This window comes from Erpetoichthys calabaricus, chromosome 5, assembly GCF_900747795.2.
Source record: "Erpetoichthys calabaricus chromosome 5, fErpCal1.3, whole genome shotgun sequence".
Lineage (NCBI taxonomy): Eukaryota > Metazoa > Chordata > Cladistia > Polypteriformes > Polypteridae > Erpetoichthys > Erpetoichthys calabaricus.
This window is the reverse complement of record NC_041398.2, coordinates 6928956-6951248: the sequence shown is the minus strand read 5'-3', so window position 1 is coordinate 6951248 and position 22293 is coordinate 6928956. Positions and strand designations below refer to the sequence as shown.

General features: G+C 40.9%; 4 protein-coding genes across 27 annotated transcripts in view; 1 reads left to right on the top strand and 3 right to left on the bottom strand.

Annotated features, from left to right (window-relative positions):
• Positions 1-22293, bottom strand: part of LOC114652414 (tripartite motif-containing protein 16-like) — a 1097043-nt gene that overhangs the window by 396959 nt on the left and 677791 nt on the right. The gene's annotated exons all lie outside the window — the stretch shown is intronic.
• The window catches only part of LOC114643026 (tripartite motif-containing protein 16-like), a 1170030-nt gene that overhangs the window by 669821 nt on the left and 477916 nt on the right, over positions 1-22293 (bottom strand). The gene's annotated exons all lie outside the window — the stretch shown is intronic.
• Positions 1-22293, bottom strand: part of LOC127527845 (zinc finger protein 184-like) — a 579825-nt gene that overhangs the window by 141852 nt on the left and 415680 nt on the right. The window lies entirely within an intron of this gene.
• The window catches only part of LOC114641503 (tripartite motif-containing protein 16-like), a 1283323-nt gene continuing 1261231 nt past the window's right edge, over positions 202-22293 (top strand). For all 11 annotated transcript variants that reach the window (XR_007934967.1, XR_007934966.1, XR_007934961.1 and 8 more), the window contains exons 1-3: positions 202-811; positions 14495-14590; positions 16375-16608. Coding sequence is in view for 2 of the 11 variants with exons in the window: in XM_051927841.1 (XP_051783801.1) it covers positions 233-811; positions 14495-14590; positions 16375-16608 (909 nt within the window). In the remaining 9 variants the exon portion in view is untranslated. The remainder of the gene's footprint in view (positions 812-14494; positions 14591-16374; positions 16609-22293) is intronic.

The following is a 22293-nucleotide window of genomic DNA, read 5'->3' as shown; positions in this document are numbered from 1 at the left end:
ATCTTTAGCAGACTCTTCATCTCTTCTTTCACTTTGTGGTCTTCACTCTCTGAGCTCCTGTTTCACATTAAATGTTCATCCTCAGTGTCTCCTCAGATGTTCTCTCTGTGAGCTCTCAGCTTTCTCTTTAAATCTCTTCCTCCTCCTCACTGACCACAAACATCCACTTTCGTTTCTTCACTTCCTTGTTTGTCTGACTGATACTCTCTACCTGCCTCTCCTCAGACTGACAATGGCTAAAGCCCAGCTGTTTGTATCACAGGACGAGTTCATCTGCTCATTGTGTCAGGACACCCTGACTGACCCCGTCACCATCCCCTGTGGTCATAATTTTTGTCTGAAGTGCTTAACCAACTACTGGGATCAGAGCCAAGAGTGCAGCTGTCCTCAGTGCAGAGAAAACTTCATCACAAGGCCTGAACTGAAGAGAAACACTCTGCTGAATGAAGTCATCAAGAAATTAAAGAAGACAGCACTCAGTTCGCCTCCATTTCAGAATTATGCTGGCCCTGGAGATGTTAAGTGTGACTTCTGTACTGGGAAGAAGTTCAGAGCAGTAAAGTCCTGTCTAACCTGCATGGCCTCCTATTGTCAAACTCACCTGCAGCCTCACTATGAAGTAGCAGCCCTGAAGCACCACAAGCTGGTTGATCCTGATGGAAATCTCAGGAAGAAACTCTGTGAGAAACATCAGAAAAGTCTGGAGATATTTTGTAAAACGGATGAGACGTGTATCTGCATGATGTGTGGAATGACTGAACATGATGGTCATGAAAAGGTCGAGCTGGAGACAGAAAGAGAAGAAAAACAGGTGAGTGAAGTTTAGTATTTAATGGAAGCAAATTAAACAAAAGGAGTTAAGTGATATGTAAATGTAATTTGGTAGATAAAACTATTCCTTCATGTTGAGGAGTCTCAATTTGCTTGTGTAGGACAGCAGAGAGCTGGAGCCTATCCTGGTGAGACTGGGTGGAAGACATGAAACAGTCCAGGATGAGATACACAGTGTGATCCATGGACAATCGAGTGAGCTGAGTGCTCTCATTAAACTGAGCGGAGGTTCTTTGTGTTCTGATCACTTGTGTCTGGAGTACCTCAGGCTTCTTTAAGTTCAGAGATTTTATCCTTCTTGAAAACTGGAATGATAATGGCTACCTTAAAGCAGTCCAGACCTTTGCCCAGCATCAGAGAATATTAAATATGTCATTAAAGACAGGTGCTTACTGGTCTAAGACCAGTGGGACTTTTCAGGGCCTGCTGCTTTTCTGATATTCCGTTTCCTAAAAGGTTTTTGTACCTCCAGGGTGGGGTGGAGAGGAATGACTTGGGGGAGGGAAGCTGAAGAAGGTGACTCGGACTTCAGTGAAGGGGGTCTGAGGGGTGTGACACTGAAATAGTTGTGAGAGGGGGGTGGACTGTTGATATAGAAGGCAGAGGGTCAGAGTCCAAGCAGGGCCTCATGTCCTTGTCAACCCAGCAATAAAACTCTTTCAGCTGATTAGCTAAAATGGAGGGGGATGAGGCCTGGGACCTCTTCTGCTTGTGATTTGTAAGTGTTTTCCAGAGAACTCCACACTGCCTGCCTATTACTGCTAAAGCCTTTCTCCAGCTGATCTTTAGAAGTGGCTTTTGTAGCTCTCAGATCTTTATTAAACTGCTGCTTTGCAGATTTTTTATTCATCCCTCTTTCCAGACCTGTATGCCTGAGCCTTAGCAGCTCTGAAAACCCTCAGCTCCTCTGTGAACCACAGCTTGTCGTTGTTGTATCTCACAGTGGACTTGTTAGGGAGATACACATCTTCACAGCAGGAGATGTAAGATGGTACAATATCAGCATATTCATCTCTGCTGCTAAACCAGCCATTCATGGCTTTCCAATCCGTGGAGCCTAAACATTCCATCAGCCTTCCAACAGCCTCAGGAGTCCATCTGCGGCTAACAGTCCTGGTGAGCTTTGATGGTTCCAATTTCTGTTTACAGCTGGTTTGATGCCCGGGTGAGTACCCTGACACAGACAGGCAGGACAAGGGTTCAGCACACAACACACACTTTTATTTACAGTAGGTAGCACTTTTCTCTGCTCCCCACATTACAACACAGTACAGCAAAGCACCACCACAGTCCCTTTGCGACCCCTTCAGTCCTCCATACAGGCTTTGTCCTCTTCTTCTCGACTCTGGCCGTTGGATGCTGGCCACTGGCCCCTTTTAATAGGCCACCCAGAAGGACTCCAGGTGCCCAACAAGCTTTTTCTGGCAGCACTTCCAGGTGTGGCAGAAGTGCTGCCAAATAAGGCCCCTCAAATGTCCATGTGCCCCCTGCTGCTGTCCATGGGCCCCAATAGAGCTGAGCTTCTATGCTCATGGTGCAAGGCCCTGATGGAAACCAAGGGTGCTGCCTTCTGTTAGACTGGGAGTGAAACTGTCCTGGAAGTGCTCTCTCCTCAGGGCCTTTCATAAGAGTAAGGGCCCCATCTGTCTGCCACACTGGGAATAAATCATGGGGCGGTCAGAATGGCCAAGTGGTGCACAGGAGAAATGGTAAATTGCCCCTTTAATGTTGGTATAAAAGTGATCCAATGTTCTACCCTGACATGTGGGCCAGTTGATCAGTTGGTGCTATCTGGGCAGATCGTCTTTCATGTTACTGAGGTTAAAATCCCCCATAATGAAAATGAAAGAACTGAGGAATTGATTTTCCAAATTATGAATGTTACCAGCTAGTAATTGTTCTTCCAATTGAGCGTACGCTTCAGGACGAATGTAAATACCAACCAGTATAACAGAATGAAATTCCCAGGGTAGATAGAATGGCTTGCAATGAATGACAAGAGTTTCAATATCAGCAGAGGAAAAAGAAAGAATTCCGAACACATCCCTGCATCAGCCGTTGTTAATAAACAGACACACGGCGCCATCTCAAGATTTGTCACAAAGTCCACTGCTGTGGTCCACTTTGAATAACTGATATCCTGACATTAGGATACCGTTGTAGAACATCTGAAAGGCAGATTGTCGAGAGTGAAGCACGAAAGCCTCCGCATCTCCAGCACACCTGAACGCCAGCCTGCATACCACAGTACCGCCTGGTGAAGTGGGATTGATGGGCGGCATTCCTGCAGGCAGACGGGGACAACTTCTGTGGTAAATCTCCATCATCGCAAACAAATAGAGGACAAAAATCTGATGGAACTAAGTAACTAACTAACTAATTAACCAATGTATGTTCAAAAGCTCTTCACAAGTAAAAGTAATTATTGGAGACAACAAACAACACAAACCAACCACTCAATATACACAAAGAATGAGCGCACCGGAAAAATCCTGGCAGCCCAGTCAGCCAGTGCCAGATTAACCAATTGGCACATTTAGCATATGCTACGGGCCCCGCAATTTCGGGGGCCCCCAAATGGTGGACCCAATATTTAATGAAAAAGTGTAGCATTGAAAAACTGGTCTTTAAAAATATTATCTTTACGTTTTTAAACTGTAAATTTCTTACACAACAAAACTTTAGGGGCCCAACACATAAAATTTACATAAATATTATAAGATTCTTATTATAATCGAGAGTAAAATAATTATTTAGTCCGGTTTGAACTGTTCAGAATCTAAACTTCAGATGATGCAGACCAAAAGGGCCCCCAAATTTGAAATGTGCTACGGGCCCCCAAAGCTCTTAATCCGGCCCTGCGGTCAGCGCCCGATATGTCAGTAGTTTAATTCTGTTGTCAGGTGTCCTTCCCGTGCTGCTTTAGTGGCCGTTCAAATTACAAGGTGAGCCCCCCGTCACCGTTCATTTCTCACCATTCATTACGTTATTCTCTGGTATTTGGTTTTCTGTCTCTTTTTTGTTCTCATTTCACTCTTCCAGTTTCCACGTCACACATTGTTATTGTGGTTGTGATGTTTGCCGCTTATGAACAGGTATTTAGTTCTCATCACCTCTTATTTCATTCTTTATTCTATTTAATTTATTTAGAAAATTAAGGGCTCAATGCCCTGAAGAAAAAGTTTCTGTGCCCTTGAAACACGTTGGCATTTTTGAAGCGTTTGAAGTCAGTTGACTTAATAAAAATGATAAAGCCGTAAAGTGAGTGGACCGATCTGCCCAATGTGACTCACCCGATACGTGCAGGTCACCATCTGTCACATCTTCATCAGTGTCCTTCAGCTCAGAGTCCGATGGCGTTTCTTATTATGTTAAGACTTGTTCTTGTCTTCTGGAGTCTTATTTCTCTGGAGTCTTATTTCAGCATCTTGACTGACTGAATAAACACCCAGACGCTTACTGCTTTACATAATTTAAGATTTGTGACATCTCTTAGTTGATTGGCTCATTCATCACTCTATTGATGTAATTTTGCAATTTCACAGATATATAAAAATGTAGAAATCTGATTTTTATGTTATTTTGGTTCATATTATATTTATGTGTTTTTCTTTATATGATTTGTTTTTTGTATTAGCGTCATTAATCACTGTATTGATTTTCCTAGGTGATATTATTATTATTATTATTTTCTCTTTAAAGCATATACATATATATATTCTGTTACCATATTTTTTTTTACTTTGTTGATTTTCATACTGGGCGGCACGGTGGTGCAGTGGGTAGCGCTGCTGCCTCGCAGTTGGGTGATCTGGGGACCTGGGTTCGATTCCCGGGTCCTCCCTGCGTGGAGTTTGCATGTTCTCCCCGTGTCTGCGTGGGTTTCCTCCGGGGGCTCCGGTTTCCTCCCACAGTCCAAAGGCATGCAGGTTAGGTGGATTGGCGATTCTAAATTGGCCCTAGTGTGTGCTTGGTGTGTGGGTGTGTTTGTGTGTGTCCTGCGGTGGGTTGGCACCCTGCCCAGGATTGTTTCCTGCCTTGTGCCCTGTGTTGGCTGGGATTGGCTCCAGCGGACCCCCGTGACCCTGTGTTCAGATTCAGCGGGTTGGAAAATGGATGGATGGATGGATGGATTTTCATACTAATATCCACCCCAGCTTATCCCTTAACCTTTAAATCTTATTATCTCTTTAAACTCTTTATGAAAAGTCCATGACTGACATCCCAAAACATCAGTGCTCTGTGTTCCAATGTAACCCATGTCAGGGGTTGCAGCTGCCATCTGCTGTAAAAAAACCCTGATGCCCCTTAGCCCTGTGCCCCTCCATTTTATTCCAAATCTGATCCTCATGTTAAACTCTCTGATCTCTCCAGTCTTCCCAGGAGAAGCTTTTGTCACAGACAGCACTTCTGATAAGACCACCGGGTGTCTTCTACTATTAATCTTAGCTCCTCCATTTTCAGTCTTTTCTTACACAATTGCCAGCCTGCTCTTACTTTTGTCACTTGCTGTGAAGTTGACAATGACAACTGGATCTGCACCTCTCTGTAAAATAGCCAAGACATTTGGCAAACAGGCCATAAAACAGCCCACCAAGTAGCTACATATTTGCTCATTTTCATTATTGAAATCTGAGTTTGTTTATTTTCACTTTCCTTCTTATTTTTAAAATTAAATTGTAAATGTTGTCCAGTTTCTCTGAGGAGAGTTCATGCATTAATACAGAGCTGTTCTGCACCCACCAGTGTCAGTTATATCTTCTTTGTCTTTCAGCTTCTCCCATTTAGGGGTCACCACAGTGGACCATCCATCTCCATCTCTCCGTGTCTTTCACATCATTTTCTGCCACACCGACTGCCTTCATGTCCACCCTCACCACATTCATAAACCTCATGTTTGGCCTTCGTCATTTCTTCTTGCTTGGCAGTTCTACCCCCAACATTCTATTCCTGATGTACCCCTCATCTCTCCTCTGCTCAAACCATCTCAATCCCACCTCTCTCACTTGGTCATCAATCTGTCATTCCTGTGTTGTCCCCCTGAGATACTCGTTCCTAATCCTGGATACCCTCGTTACTCCAAGTGACAATTGTAGCATCCTCTGCCACTTCCAGTTCTGCCTCATGTTTTCTGGTCAGTGCCACCATCTCCAAACTATACAGCATAGCTGGTCTCACCACCATCTTGTAGACCTTCCCTTTCACTCTTGCAGATACTCTTCTATCACAAATCACTCCTGACACTCTTCTTCACACAGTCCACCCTGGCTGCACTCTCTTCTTCACCACTTTGCCACTCTCTCCATTGGTTTGGACTGTTGAACCCAAGTATTTAAAATGTCTTACCTTCACCTCATCTGCTCCTTGCTGCTACACACTTCAGTTATAATGTTTTCTTTAAATATTACCATGAATTATTTATTGATTTTATCGTCGGATGAATCTGAACTCATTAAACTCTTCTTCAGATATAACTTTTTGCTGAACTCCTCAGACTCACTCGTGTCTTCTCTGCCTCAGTTATCTCACTTAACTCCATAAAATGGCCAAACATTTGACAAAGTTCTCACAAGTCTGAACTCCACCATGGCCTTGTAGATCCTACACTTGAAGCCGTTATGTGTCCAGGTTCTCCTGGGTCTGGTAGCATTTCTTCATCCTGCACAGTCCCGTGTTTTTATTAATGAACATCTAATATCCTGGTCATCAATCCAATGTCATCTAAACATGAAGGACTTACTCATACACCAGTGTGCCTTCAGACTGTCTTCTTTATTTGACGCACTCTTCAGTCCCAAGCTCTTTCTTGAATTGAACTGTTAAACTAAACCTTTCTTTCATATCTGTTGTGTTATCTAAATACATATAAAGGAGAGTTGTGATCCGTGTGGCTGTGTTTGTGTGTTTGTGGAGGGATGGAGAGTTAAGGCGGGTGTTGGAGTCACGTGATCATCTCCCCTCCCACTCACCTCATTTCATTCACTTCATTTCTCTCCGAGCTGAGCTCCACAGCTGACGCGGTCTTGCCGTCCTTTCTCCTTTACTGTTTAGTAGACGCGGTACTTACTGAATAGTATTTTTTCCTTTAGTGTTTCTTAGTGTTTAGTAGACGCGGTGTGCCGGTGTTCCCGGCGATGTTGCGGTTTAGTGTTACTTTCTACTTCGTTTTTGTACTTTAGTGTTTAATAATAAATAATAATAATTCATTACATTTATATAGCGCTTTTCTCAGTACTTAAAGCGCTAAAATAGTGAGTGATACTTAGCTGATAGCAGTGTAGAAGCAGCACAGCACAACGGAGCCGGTAAGATAGGCGGGTGTGGTAGCGTAGGTGAGCGGCGATAGCCAACAGCAGGAGGAGGAAGCAGGATTTGGATGTTCCAATACACAGCTATAAACAGTAACGCTTGGTAATTTCAGGCGTGATCGCCCCGGAGCCATAAGCCATAAGCCAGGTTAGTATGAACATCAGATTAGTTCCCGGTCGTAGGGTACTGTGAGATGAAACAGGAGCAGATCAGCATAGCGAATATAATCACGGAGACAGATCATCCCGAGGTGCTAGATCGCCAGGTACAAAGAAATGTCCGTAGGTCTCGTGGAGTCCATGAAATCTGTAAATGTTAAGCCAAATCCATGCAATTCCAGTCAGCTGTGTCCATGAACTATACGTACAATAAACGAAATAAAACAAGCGCAAGAAAGTGAAGAATTAAGGCAAACTTGCGAAAAGTGTTGTTAACAAGGAGGAGCGGCAACAACACGCGTGCGCCAGCGTCGCCTCACCTGCTACAATAAAGCAGTTATAATAAAGAAGTTTAGTAGACTTTTACTTTATCTCATTTAGTGTTCTTCCCGGCGGTGTTGCCGTTTTTTAGTGTTAGTGTCTACTTAGTGTTTGTGTTTAGTGTTATTGAAGGAGTGATCTTACCACTGTCAGATTTTGCAATGAATGAGTTGGTAAATAATGATTATTTATCAACAAATCACATGAGCAAATTCAACGAAATTTTAGCTGCGCATACAATTTTCCAACCTCAAGAGGTTTTGCTAATGTGGACTCCTGACATACCTATAATGCCCATTCCACAAAATGGAAAACATATTCAAATATTACCTTCTGCAGCGACTGAACGAGTGACTCACTGGGTGTGTACCTATTATGATGGTGCTGTAATTCATATCTATGACAGTTTAAACGCTGATAAAAAATTCAACCTCACCGAAGAGCAGCTTCGTTTCCTTCGTGCTTTGTTTCCTTACAAACCTCCCATAGTTTATGAAGACGCACAGTAACAATTAAATCATACAGATTCTGGTGTATTCTCAATTTCATTTGCTGTCTGTATTTCTTTAGGTATTGACCCAAGTGATCAAGTTTTTACTATTTCTTCAATGCGAAATCACTTACAAATAATTTTTGTTACTCGACAATTGCTTCCATTCCCTGTCGAAAGTAGCCGACGGGCGACACCAGTTACAAGTATTCAGTGCGTTCAAAGACCTGTACGAAGTCTGGCCACTAACACAGTCACTCATAAAAGGGGAGATGACTCGGTGCAGGAAATGGGGATTGAAACTACCTTGGAGGACATGCAATCAACGAGGCGATTAAACGGATCTCAAGAGACGTCTTCTAGGTTGGAAAAAAAGTGCTTGTCTGCCAAAACCATATATATACATAAATATACACATCTATATAAATAAAAATGTAAATGTTCGTTTGTTCAAAACCTTAAATCTCCGATAGTTCTTCACCGATTGCTTTGAAATTTTGACACAATGTTGCATTCGAATACGCGCGTGTTTTTATATACATATTATATAGATGTCACACCTGTGACAGGTAAAAACATGCTTTTTTTAAAACACAGCGCCATCTGTTGGACATAAAAGCAACACACGCCATACTAAATATTTTACGATTCTATTTCAATGTTTCGATGAAATACATTTTTAAGTACGTGAATAAAGGCAGCGACATGGCAGTTTTTGGCGTGCAACCAAAGAAGTGATAGGAATGCGGTCATACATATCGATGAAATCGCACAGTATTAGGCTGGAAGATACATAAGCAGCAATGAAGCTGTATGGCGAATTCTTACATTTCCCATACATGAACGAAGTCCAGATGTTGTTCACTTAGCAGTACATCTAGAAAACGGACAACGCGTTTATTTCACAGCTGCAAATGTGCAACAAATAGCCCTGAATCCACCGGCTACAACGTTAACTGCTTTCTTTACGTTATGTCAAAATGACGCGTTTGTGAAAACACTGCTGTATTCGGAAGTGCCTACGTATTACACATGGAATGCGAGTAGAAAATCATTTGAACAACGCAAACGAGGAGAGCGAGTCAACGGACAACCTGACATATTCAAAGAAACTACGATAGGCAGACTGTACACCGTGCATCCCAATCAAGATGAATGCTTCTTTGTTCACATGCTGTTAGTAAATGTGCCGGTCCAACGTCTGTCCAGCAATTGAGGATTGTCAACGGCGTTACACATGCCACTTTCCGAAGTACATGTCAAGCTCTGAATTTATTGGAGATGACCGACACTGGGATGTGTACATTAATGATACGTGCAACACGTCACATCCAAATCAAATTCGTGCATTGTTTGTAATCATATTGACCGCCTGCTCTCCTTCATCTCCAACACAGTTATGGGAGAAATATAAATCGCACATGGCTGAAGATATTTTCCGTCGAATACGCAAGTAAAATTCAAATATAAACATGGATTTCACAGCAGACATCTACAACTAAGCGTTGATAATGATTGAAGATTTGTGCTTAGAAATCGCGAACAAAGTTCTCAGTCAATTGGGAATGCCATCACCGAATCGATCTGCTGCTGCTTCGTTCGATGTAGAATTGCGTCGTGAACAAAATTACAACACGGGTGATCTTTTGTCGTATGTGCAATCAAATATTCCTAAGCTAACGCTTCAGCAAAAAGGCATTTACGATCAAATAATGCAAACTGTCAATAACGGGGTTGGAGAAATCTGGAAATTGGGAATGGAAAGGTGCCGGTTGATCTGACCTCAGGACGAATTTCATTACCTCATAACTTCTGCAATTTAGTGACGTCAAAAGAAGAATTGGTTGAAAAAGTATTTCCCAATATTCAAACCAATTATAAGAATCATGATTGGCTGAGTGAACGAGCTATTCTTGAGGCCAAAAACAAAGACGTCTACAAACTTAACAATATTATTCAGTCTAACATTCTGCACAGACAATGGAACAACAAGAAATATTGTATACCCACAAGCATTGTGAAATTAAACATATTAGAAACGTGCGCTTTCTCTTTTCCTTCTTTTCCATTTAACCAGACTGAGCCACAGCAACACGTGGCCGGGTACAGCTATACACACACACACACACACACACACACACACACACACACATATATATATATACGAAGGGGGACCCAAAAATAACCAGAATTTTGTTGTTGTTAGGTTGGTACTTGTAGTACGTGGTTGGGCCGCTAGGGCGATCTAGTTACAAGTCAGTCTGCCAAGTGCCATCAGTCTGGAAGGTTGTGCTTGTGTTCAGTGAATTTTTTTGTAAAAGTAGTTTTGTGCAAGCGTCGTTTTTTTACGATGGCCAATTATCGTGAGCAACGCGCGGCAGTGAAATTTTGTTTTCTTATTGAAAAAGTGTTGCAGAAACTATTGTTATTGAAACGGTATGACAACCCTGAACCACCCACCCTATACTCACCGGATTTAGCTCCGTGTGATTTCTTTTTGTTCCCTCGGATGAAAAAAGACTTGAAAGGAAGGTATTTTGCTGACGTCGAAGAGGTAAAACAAGAAACGACCAGAGCATTAATGGGCATTACTTCAGATGAATTTAAAAAATGTTTCGAACAATGGAACAAACGGTTAGATAAGTGTATTTCCGCCAATGGAGAATACTTTGAAGGAGACTAATTGTAGTTTGTACAGAAAATTAAAATAAACAGGTTTTAACCTTCCTCTTGTGTTAGGGTCTGCACCGACCTGTTTTAAATTTTAAATGGATACAAGAATCACATAAATTTGTTTATTGCATCAAGGCTTTTGACTTTGTCAGGAACCTCTATTTCAACAAAATAAAGCAAAAAAAAATATTTTTACTAAATTATAAAATGCTCTGGTTGAAATTATGACCTTTGTGTTGTTAGGGTCGGTTTCGACCCAGTTATGATAATACGATGATAAAGCAATAATTCGAGCCAAAACTGAAATCCTAAGTGCACTGTCAGCTGACACACTGACCACCAGCTCCTCTCCTAATCATGTGACCTTTCTCATTTTGCGTGACTTTCCAGTAGACCTGCACAAAAACAAAACAAACAAAGACGGGCCTGTCCAGATATGTGAGGTGAATTCACTCATTTGAGTGGCCATTTGACTTGCAGAGTGCACATTTACAATTTGCAGCATGCAAAAATGAGAAGAAGATTTACAGTGAGCCAAGTTCTGGATCATATTTTTGGTGAAAATGAAGGAGAGGACACAGAGCAGCATAGCGATTCAGATGAGCAGGTTTCTGAGGAGGAAGACAATGTGGAGTATCATCCAGAAGACACAGACACATCTGATGAGTCGGATGAGTCGGACACTGGTGCTGAAGCTGCTCCTGCTGAAAGATTCAAGTCCAAAAATGGTAAGATCTTTTGGAGCTCAGTACCTCATGATGTACATGGCAGGGCAGCTGCTGCAAATGTCATCAAAATGACCCCTGGAATCACAAGCTCTGACCAGAGTCAGTGACATCAAAACATGTTTTGAGCTATTTATGCCATTGTCACTAAAAAGAATCATCATTACTATGACGAACCTTGAAGGAAAAAAAGTCCATGGCGACATGTTGAAAGACATTGATGAGGAATACCTGGATGCTTTCATTGGTGTTCTTCTTCTTGCTGGAGTGTACAGATCCTGCAATGAGGACAATTTTTTTTACCAGCTATGACCTCGGACAAGAACTTCTCAAGAGGAAACTTACCATGGTGGGAACAGTGAAGAAAAATAAACCTGAGTTGCCTGCTGAAATCTTGCAGGTGAAGGGCAGGGCTCCACTTTCCTCAAAGTTTGCTTATACAGACACCACCACTGTTGTCTCATATTGTCCAAAAAGAAACTGGAATGTGATACTCATGTCTACTCTTCACAAAAACGCAGCTGTATCATCAGGAAGTGACAAAAAGCCGACAATTATCCACGACTATAACAAAACAAAGGAGGAATGGACAACCTGGACAAGCTGACAGCCACATACACATGCCAGCGAATGACCAGAAGATGCCCAATGGTTGTGTTTTACAACATCCTTGATGTGTCTGCATATAATGCATTTGTGTTGTGGAGCCACATCCACCAAGGGTGGAACTCAACCAAAAAAAACAAGCGGAGACTGTTTCTTGAGGAGTTGGGAAATTCCCTTGTCAAGCCACACATTAGACGAAGGGAACGGGTGCCCCGAGACCCAGACAGCTGCAGAGCTCACCCAGCACTCCATCCTCACCATCAGCAACACAGAGAGAATCTGCATCAGCATCCTCCTCAGCCAGCCCTGCCTCAACACCAACCGAAACAGCAACAACCCCAGTCAGGCCGCCTGATTCGAAAAGAAAGAGGTGTCAGGTCTGCCCAAGCAGTAAGGACAGAAAGACAAATGTATTGTGTTTCAACTGCAAGAAATATCTCTGCAAAGAACACTCAAAAAGTGTGACTTTTTGCCACACATGCCGCTAAACACACACATACACAAGCATGTTCTTGTACACAGAGGTTTTTACTCTGATTTAGCTTTGTATTAGTTTTGGAACTTGTAATTGATTTCTATTTGTTTGATTTTCTTGATTGGTTTTTGTTTATTTGACCATGCAAATATATATTTTGTGTCATGACCTGTTCTGCTTTTCATTTTTTCAGTTTATATTGAAGTTCTATTGCTGAAAAAAATATTTTTTTGCCTTTTCTTGATGTAAATATCTATGGGTCGAAATTGACCCGTAACACCATAGATGTCACTTTAGTTATTAATATTAAAATGAAAAAATAAATAAAACAAATTTATTTAAGAGATGTGTTCTATACCCCTCAGTATTAGTCAGGTAACACAAGAACCTTTTATTTATTAATATGATTCTCTTGAGGTTCATTTTACCATTTTTTTAAATTGAAATCAAGGGGTATACTGACAAAAAAAGGCCCAGAGGCCCAAACCAAAAGTATTAAAACCAACATTTTCATGGATAAGGAAGCCTAACAAGGTAACCAATAGATGAGAAACAAATTGGATGATAGCTTATTGTTTTTAGTGTATTTTATAGCTGATTTAATACATGGGTCAAAACCGACCCGTTAACATAAGAGATGATAACAGAAAGCTAACACAAGAGGAAGGTTAAAAATGTTTCCGGTTATTTTTGAGTTCCCCCTCGTATACAATCACATATATTTATATATATATATACACACACACACATTTATACATACACATATACATCTATACTAATAAAAGCCAAAGCCCTCACTGACTCACTCATCACTAACTCTCCAACTTCCCGTTTGGATAGAAGGCTGAATTTTGTCAGGCTCATTCCTTACAACTTACATACAAAAGTTAAGCAGGTTGCATTTTGAAATTTTATACGTAACTTTCATCACGGTCGACAACGTCCGCCATGTTAAACTTTCTTATTTATGGCCCCATCTTCACGAAATTTGGTAGGCGGCTTCCCTGCGCTAACCGAAACTGATGTACGTACTTATTTCGGTGGTATGACACCACTGTCGGCTGCCATATTGAACTTTCCAACAGTCTTTGTTACTTAATGGGCCCATCTTCAAGAAATTTGGTACGCGGGTTCCCAACGCTAACTGAATCCTACTTACGTACATATATACGTCCATAGCCTGCAGCTCGGTCCACACTCTGAATCCTCCAGGCACACCTGAGCATAATCTAATTTTGAAGGTTGGGGCACCAATAATGTTACTGAGAAACTTTCAGCCACCGAAACTTTGTAATGGCACGAGAAATAAGGTCACATGCCTGCAAAAGAACCTAATTGAGGCAACTATTTTTACTGACGGAGGCTCAGGGGAGAGAGTTTTTATTCCTCGCATCCCGTTATACCCTCTGATCTCCCATTTCAATTCAAACGCCTCCAATTTTCAGTAAGGCTCTGCTTTGCAATGACAATTAATAAGTCTCAGGGACAGACCCTACAAAAGGTTGGCATTGATTTGAGGCAAGATTGCTTTTCACATGGCCAACTATACATTGCATGCTCAAAAGTAAGCTCAGCGCACAGCTTGGTCATATTACAACCGGAGGGGCGAACTGACAACGTGGTATACAAAGAGATCCTTAACAAATAATTATTGGTACATTTTCCCTCAGTTTATTATTTAAAATTTTAAAGCAGTACTTCGCCGCTGCGAAGTGTGGGTATTTTGCTAGTTATACTTATTTTATCAAACATTTGTGTGTCACCTACTGTGAAATTATGAAGACAAGTGTGACAGAAACAGTAAGTTGTGTCATGGAATGTAAAACAAATGTTTTGTACAAATGACACCAAAAGTGGAAGTGAATTTTGATGAGAACCCCATGTGTCCTCTTGTGTTTCCAAACAGAAACAGCTGAGGGCGACACTGAGGGGAATTAGGAGGAGACTTGAGAAGAAAGAGAAGAAAATGAAGGAGATGAGGAGGACAGCAGAACAGATGAAGGTGAGTGGAATTGAGAAAACACTTCATATGAAAGTAAGGAAAAAAGTAAAAGGGTTGTGAGAGTTTGTGGTGATGACGTGTGAGGACAGGGAGATGGAGAAGGAGAGAAGATGGTGTATTGTGTCCTTCATGGCATTTCACTGCTGACAGAATTTCACGTTTTAGTCATTAGACATTCAGAAACCGACATTTTAACATCCTCAGGTTTCTCATTCCAGCACTTAAAGATGACTTAACTCCCCCTAACAATAACTGATACAGAAGATTGGTGCTGATGTTCTGATGTTCAGATGTGCATTAAGCCTTCTAATCTATTTAACCTCATGTGTACTGGTGTGTGTGGGGGGCACAGGTGGAAATACTGAGATGACCATTTTGTCAGCTTTGCTTGTTAGCTTTGCACTCAACTCTTTGCCCTGCAGAACTGACAGTCTGATCTCCATATTTCAATTGTACAATGACAACTAGGCAAGCTTGATAATGACATCTGGATCATTCACTGCACTGGCACGGAGCCTATTCAGCTATCCACAAAGGTTTTCTATCTGTGTACCCAGAAGGCAACACAGCATGTGAGACTCTCTGTATTTGGAGCAAAACTTCATCTCAATTCTCATAATACCTGAATCCCTGACTATGACTACTTTTAGGGCTCCTCATCCCTGCCTACTGTCTCAAAGATATCAGAGTCACTGTGCAGCTCTGCAAGGTCCTGAAAACAGCTGAGCACCTCCAGCTTTGGGGTTGGTGATCCTGGACAATGTGCACCTCACACCCTACACTTACATCTGACTGATAGGTACTGTAGATAGATAGATAGATAGATAGATAGATAGATAGATAGATAGATAGATAGATAGATAGATAGATAGATAGATAGATAGATAGATAGATAGATAGATAGATAGATAGATAGATAGATAGATAGATACTTTATTAATCCCAAGGGGAAATTCACCAATTGACCCACCTGCACAATAAAGTTCACCTCAATGACACTCGGGTGAGCCATTCAAATAAAATTCACAGTGGCAGCTATTAGTAATAATAAAAAGTTAAATAAAGGAAAAAGAAATGCAGCAACCTGATATATAAAAAACTCACAACTCTGAGGATTACAACTGAATAGCTGAGGAGATCGTTCCTCCCCCAAAATATCTATCTATCTATCTATCTATCTATCTATCTATCTATCTATCTATCTATCTATCTATCTATCTATCTATCTATCTATCTATCTATCTATCTATCTATCTATCTATCTATCTATCTATCTATCTATCTATCTATCTATCTATCTATCTATCTATCTATCTATCTATCTATCTATCTATCTATCTATCTATCTATCTATCTATCTGAATACAGTTGGGTGAAGGTTAATAAGCAAATACACCATTAATGTAATTCAGTTACAACAGATCAGCTTTTCTCTACAGCACCAATTCTTCTTCTTCTTCTCAACTTTCAATCCCAGGATGACCAGGAGAGGCTCTTTTAAAGACACACCTCTGTAACACTACCAGAGTCCTCACAGGACAATAGAGCTTTCCTGACAATGACTCTCATAGATCATACAGAACCTCTTATTAAGACTGCACATTCCATACGGTCTTTCAGGTGCCTTTAGAAGATGCTGCTACCCAGTGTACCAAGTGTCTGCTACGTCCCTTATCCTGATTTAAATTATCCAACACTACATCAGAATACCAACAAAATTGTCTTAGGAATGTTTTTTTTTTAATTTTGTGACTCAATTTTATATTTTTCTCCTATCCAACCAGATCTCTGTGGAAAGAGTGATGGAGGAACATGAGAAGAGCTTCACTGATCTAATACGGTGCATTGAGGAAGCCAACAAGAAACTGACAGAGAAGATCAGAGAACAAGAAAAGAGAGAAATGGAGAAGGCTGAAGGAGTCATGGAGCAACTGAAGAAGGAGATTGAGGAGCTGAAGAGACGAGAGGCTGAGCTGAAGGAGCTTTCAGAGACCAAGGACCATCTCCACTTCCTGCAGGTGAGATTGACACTTCACAGGTGATCAGACTGGGGTGTGTGGGACCTGAGAACATTTAGAGTCAAATTCAAAGGATGTGAGGATTTATTACAAATGGCAAGAACAGGTAATTCAGCCCAATTTCACATTCGCCTAATATTTCCTCAATTTATGTAAAACTCTCAAAGTTCCTTCCTTTATCTATGGCCTTTAAACAACATCCTATGGTCACCTAACAATCTCCAACCTCAGTTTTACTGCACTGATTAATGTAAATCTTCTGTGACCTTTTTTAATATGAAGATTGGAAATATCCACCAGCAGTTGATTTCTCTTGTAAACTCTGCACTTGGAACATTTTATTATCCCCCTTCTTCTTTTCTTACTATTTTTAACTCCCAACTGTGGTTGAAATATCTGATATTATTAGAAATTCCAAGCCCTCTACCTGTCAGCTGGCTTCAGTTCCAACTTATTTCTCTTTCCTCTCTAATAACTAACACCATACATTCTTCACTTATCTCTGGTCTTGTTCCTTTATCTCTTAAAACAGTTGTGATAACTCTGGTGTGGATCCCAACAATCTAAATAATTATCATATAATCTCAAATTTACCCTTCCTTTAAAAACACTTCAAAAACTGTTGCTGTGCAGGTTCACTCTCACCTTACAGACAATCATTTGTTTGAACAATTTCAGTGTGGCTTTCATCCATTTCACAGTACAGAGACATCCATCCATCCATCCAGTTTCCAACCCGCTGAATCCGAACACAGGGTCACGGGGGTCTGCTGTAGCCAATCCCAGCCAACAGCCCTGGTTAAAATCACCAATGACCTGCTGATGGCCGCTGACTCAGAGCTGTTGATCACACTTGTGCTTCTTGATCTGAGCCCTGCCTTCAATACAATATCTCAGGATATTCTCCTTGAAAGATTAAAATCGATTGGCATTATTGGCACTCCACATACTTGGCTCAAATCGCTCAAATCTGGCTCTCAGATCACACACAGTTTTTACAACTAAACAATTTCAGATCCCAAGTTTTCCCAGTTGTTAGTGGTGTTCTGCAGGGCACTGTCTTGGCCCTCCTTCTATGTATTATTTATATTCTGCCTCTTGGTCGTATCTTTAGAAATCTGATATTCACTTTCACTGTTATGTTGACGACCCCCAGCTCTATCTGTCTACTAAGCCTGATTTCACTCTTCCACCTTGTTCCCTCTCTGACTGTCTTCAGGAAGTTAAATCATGGCTGTCTGCTAATTTCATTAAATTAAGTATTGATAAAACAGGTTCTTCTGGTAGGAACTAAATCTATTTGGACAAATGTGATAATATTTCAATGACTATTGATAATTCTCTAATCTCTTCTTCCTCCCAGGTTAAGAGCTTAGGTGTCATTCTTAATAGCACCTTAAAATTTGAGGCACATATTAATATTATAACTTGGTCGCCATATTTCTATCTCAGCTGTCTAAGCCCATCTCTGTTCAGCTACGACAACTGTTATTCTCATTCATGCTCTGGTCACATCTCGCATTGATTATTGTAAGTCTGTCCTCTCTGGTCTTCCTCACAAACTCCTTTACAACTTCAGTATATTCAGAATGCTGCAGCTCGTATTATTACCAGAACACCTTCCACTGAACACATCACTCCAGTCCTTCAGCAGCTTCACTGTCTCCATATTAAATATCACATTGATTTTAAGATTCTGCTAATAATTTACAAGACCCTCCATAATCTGGCACCTCCTTATCTTCCTGATCTTCTTCACATCTCCATTCCTTCCCATATACTCAGATCTTCTTCCTCTATTTATCTTATTATACCTCCTGCTCACCTGACTACCATGAGGTTTAGAGATTTCAGCCAAGTGGCTCCTCGCCTCTGGAACTCTCTGCCACAAGATATTTGTGATATCGACTCTCATCCTATCTTTAAATCTCACCTTAAAACACATCTTTTTAAGTTGGCTTATTCTGTTTGATATGAATTTTAGTTGAAAAAGTTAAATTTAATTGTATTATTGTATTTACTCTGGTTTTATTGTACTGTGATATTTTATTAATTTTATATTGTGGCTGTTGTTATTAATGTATTCTGTAAGGTGTCCTTGTGTGCATTGAATGTCGCCTATAAATAAATAAACAAATGATGATGATGATGATGATTACTATTATTACCTGAGAGTCAAGTAAATCTACAGTTGTTTGCTTGAGGAAACAAATTTGTATGAAATGTTTTCTTAATAAGTTTAATTTTAAATGTCACCACCTGACAAAAGAAGACACCAACTCCTTCATATCTTTAAACACTTCTGTCATGTCACCTCCTCATGTCTCTGTCCTTTAACTGATGACATTCAAATCCTTCAGCATTTCCTCACAGCTCAAACCCCTCAGTCCAGTCTGGTCTCTCTTCTTCTTCTTGACTTTCTTTTGTGCTGTTTTCTCATTTCTCTAACACACAATATTCCTGATGTGGTCTCACAAGTGTGTTCTACAGGGCAGATTACAGAAATGTGATGAGCGCACAAAAGGCTTCCAAGTCTTTCTGACAAGTCACACACTTTCTAGTGGCAGACCTTCAATTGTAAGATTATAGTGAATAGTGTGTGTAAGTCTTTGGATTTACTGTAATTTAGCTGCCAAATTCCCCCCCAGTACAAATATCTATCTATCTATCTATCTATCTATCTATCTATCTATCTATCTATCTATCTATCTATCTATCTATCTATCTATCTATCTATCTATCTATCTATCTATCTATCTATCTATCTATCTATCTATCTATCTATCTATCTATCTATCTATCTATCTATCTATCTATCTATCTATCTATCTAATTAACTTCATCTTAGTACATTAAAGAGCCCAATGCCTTGTTTTGTCTGCTAAGTCAGTTCTTCACCTGCCTGTCTGTTGCCCCTTCAGTCTGATGACTCGCCTCTTATGGACTTCTGTGTGAATATCTTTTTGAGAGTCAAGGCACCTGACATCTTTTGGTTAACTATAATGAAATATTCTATAAACAACCAAGAAATGAATGAAAGTAATCTATCTAAACCCAAACTCTCTGTTCACCATGCTGATCCTTACTTGAGAGGAGGTCCTTCTTATTAATGTAACTTTTTATTTCTCCTTGTTCTCTCTTCTCTCCTGATGCAGACTTTGTCATCTCGCTGTGTCCTTCCTGCTGATGAAAACTCATTCAACTTGACTTACACGGCTGATTTTTCTTCTGAGAACCTGCTAAAGGAGCTGTCAGATCTCAAAAGGTGTCTGGAGAATATCATCGAAAAGAACATCCTGCCTTTGACTCCATCAGGTACAGCGTCTGGTCATGTTGTGTTCATTGTTAAAGTTCATTAGGAGGACTAGAGTGACAATAACAAGGACAGTGAGATGCATGAAGAAGGCCTGTTCATTAAGATTTATCAATTTTCTCTATTAGTATTTTTTGTAGTGCTGTTTACAATGACAAGTGGAATGATATCAAACTCTCACTGTTAGCAGCTGCAGAGTTCTTCATATTGTGAAGGACAGCTTGCGGCTTTACCTGGCCAGGACACCATTAGGATAGAAGGACAGGGGGAGACAGATTGCACAGGGCTTTGGCTCCCTCGGGACACTAGATGGCAGATTCCCACATGAGTGCCCACAGGGCATGCTGGGTATTGTATTTCCAGGCGACAGCCCTGCTGGGTCCCTTGGGAGGAGCCAGAGGGAGGTGTAGGATTGGAGAATCCCTGCATCATGGGGTTTCCACCTCACATGGAAGTGCTGACAGACCACTCCGGACAGCTAAAATAAAGGGACTGCCTGCATTGCATTAGGGGACCAGACTTGGGAGGAAGGAGGAGAAATCTTGCGTGATAAATGAAGGAGGCAGTGAAAGAGAGAGAGAGAGTATTGATCTTAGTGTACTTGTGGCTGTGGTGGTGGGAAACCCTTATAAATGAACAGTTTCCCACAGTAAAAGACTCTTTGCCTTTTAACCCGTGTCCATGCCTGTTTGTGTTGGGTGTTTGTGGAGCTGGAGTGCCCCCTACTGTTCACAATATAGCTCTTCCTAGCAGAGTGAAACAGCCGGTCCTTAAAACAGGCTACTGGTACAATAGTAAGTCCATCTGTTCTGATCATGTCGCACATTTTTGGAGGTCTGTTCACCCGATATGCTCGCTCTTACGTCCCTCTTACTTTGTGCTCCTTTTGCTCATCAGACATGTTAGGCCTTACAGCCATCAGTTTTTTTGTGCTTTTGTTTCCTCTGTTCATCGGACATTGCTGCCCTCTGTTGGACACTTGATGACATTATGCCCTGGCACAGATGTCAGACATTGGACCGTTTATTGCTTTATATATATAGAGGATGCTTTTTCTATTTTCTCTCTTAAAAGCTTCTTCTTTCTTTCACATTGTGATTCTTTTCATGTGTTCTGCGTAACGACCAACATAAAATAAGGAACAGGAAGTTGTGTTAAACTGGCAGGGCCAGCTCAGCGTACAAATGAAGACATAAAGGAAAATGAAATTGAATTGGAATCAACTTAAGTGCTTTGTGATATCATGACGTCTGAAGGAGCTTCTGCTGTCTTCTCTGTCCTTTTCATTCTCTCAGATGGGCTCCTCTTTATAAGTTCACAGTAAGCCATTGTCAGCCGTTCTTCCACAGACTCATGTGAGTTATATGTGTGGTGTCGTATACTCAGACTCATTTCCACCACTGATATTAAAGAAATTGTTTTAGAGATCAAATCAGTTTAGTTTTGATATTTTGGTGGAAAAGCTGAACAAATTAGAGGACGGCATTAGGACCCTGACCACTTCAGGACCACCTGAACACTCCACTGAGTGCACAGTAAGAAGTCCACAGGTGACACACAATAACAGACTTTACTTTAATTATAAATGTAATAATGTTTATACACATAGATACAGTTGAAGTTAGAAGTTTCCTTCCACTTCAGGTGAATTCTTTAAAACTCACTTTAAAATCGCACCATCAATTTTATACTAATAAACTATGAGAATTTAAGACGTCTACTCTGTGCAGGGCAGAAGTCATTTTTTCCACCAATGTTCACAGACCTCCGAGTATTTCACTTTTTATTGACCACATCACAATTCCAGTGGATCACAAATATACATACACTTTATTAACTGGGCCTTTAAACAGCTTCAAAAATTCCAGAAAATGTCATGAAGCTTTTAGGTAATTAGACAATGAGCTTCTGAGAGCCAATGAGCCTCATTGGAGCCAACATGTGGATGGATGTCAAGGCCGATCATCAAACTCACAGCCTCTTTACTTGACATGATGGGAAAATCAAAAGACATCAGCCAAGAGCTCAGAAACAAAATGGTGGACCTCTACAAATGTGGTTCATGCTTGGGCACAATTTCCAAACACCTGAAGATTCGACATTCATCTGTACAAACAATAACACACAAGTATATACACCATTGGACCACCCAGCCATCAGACCGCTCAGAAAGGAGACGCATTATGTCTCCTAGAGAAAAACGGACTTTGGCATGAAAAGTACAAATCAATCCCAGAGCAACAGCACAGGACCGTGTGAAGATGCTGGAGGACACTGGTAGATGAGTCTCAATATCCCCAGTAAAACAAATCTGACATCAACATCACCTGAAAGGCTGCTCAACAAGGAAGAAGCCCACTGCTCCAAAGCCA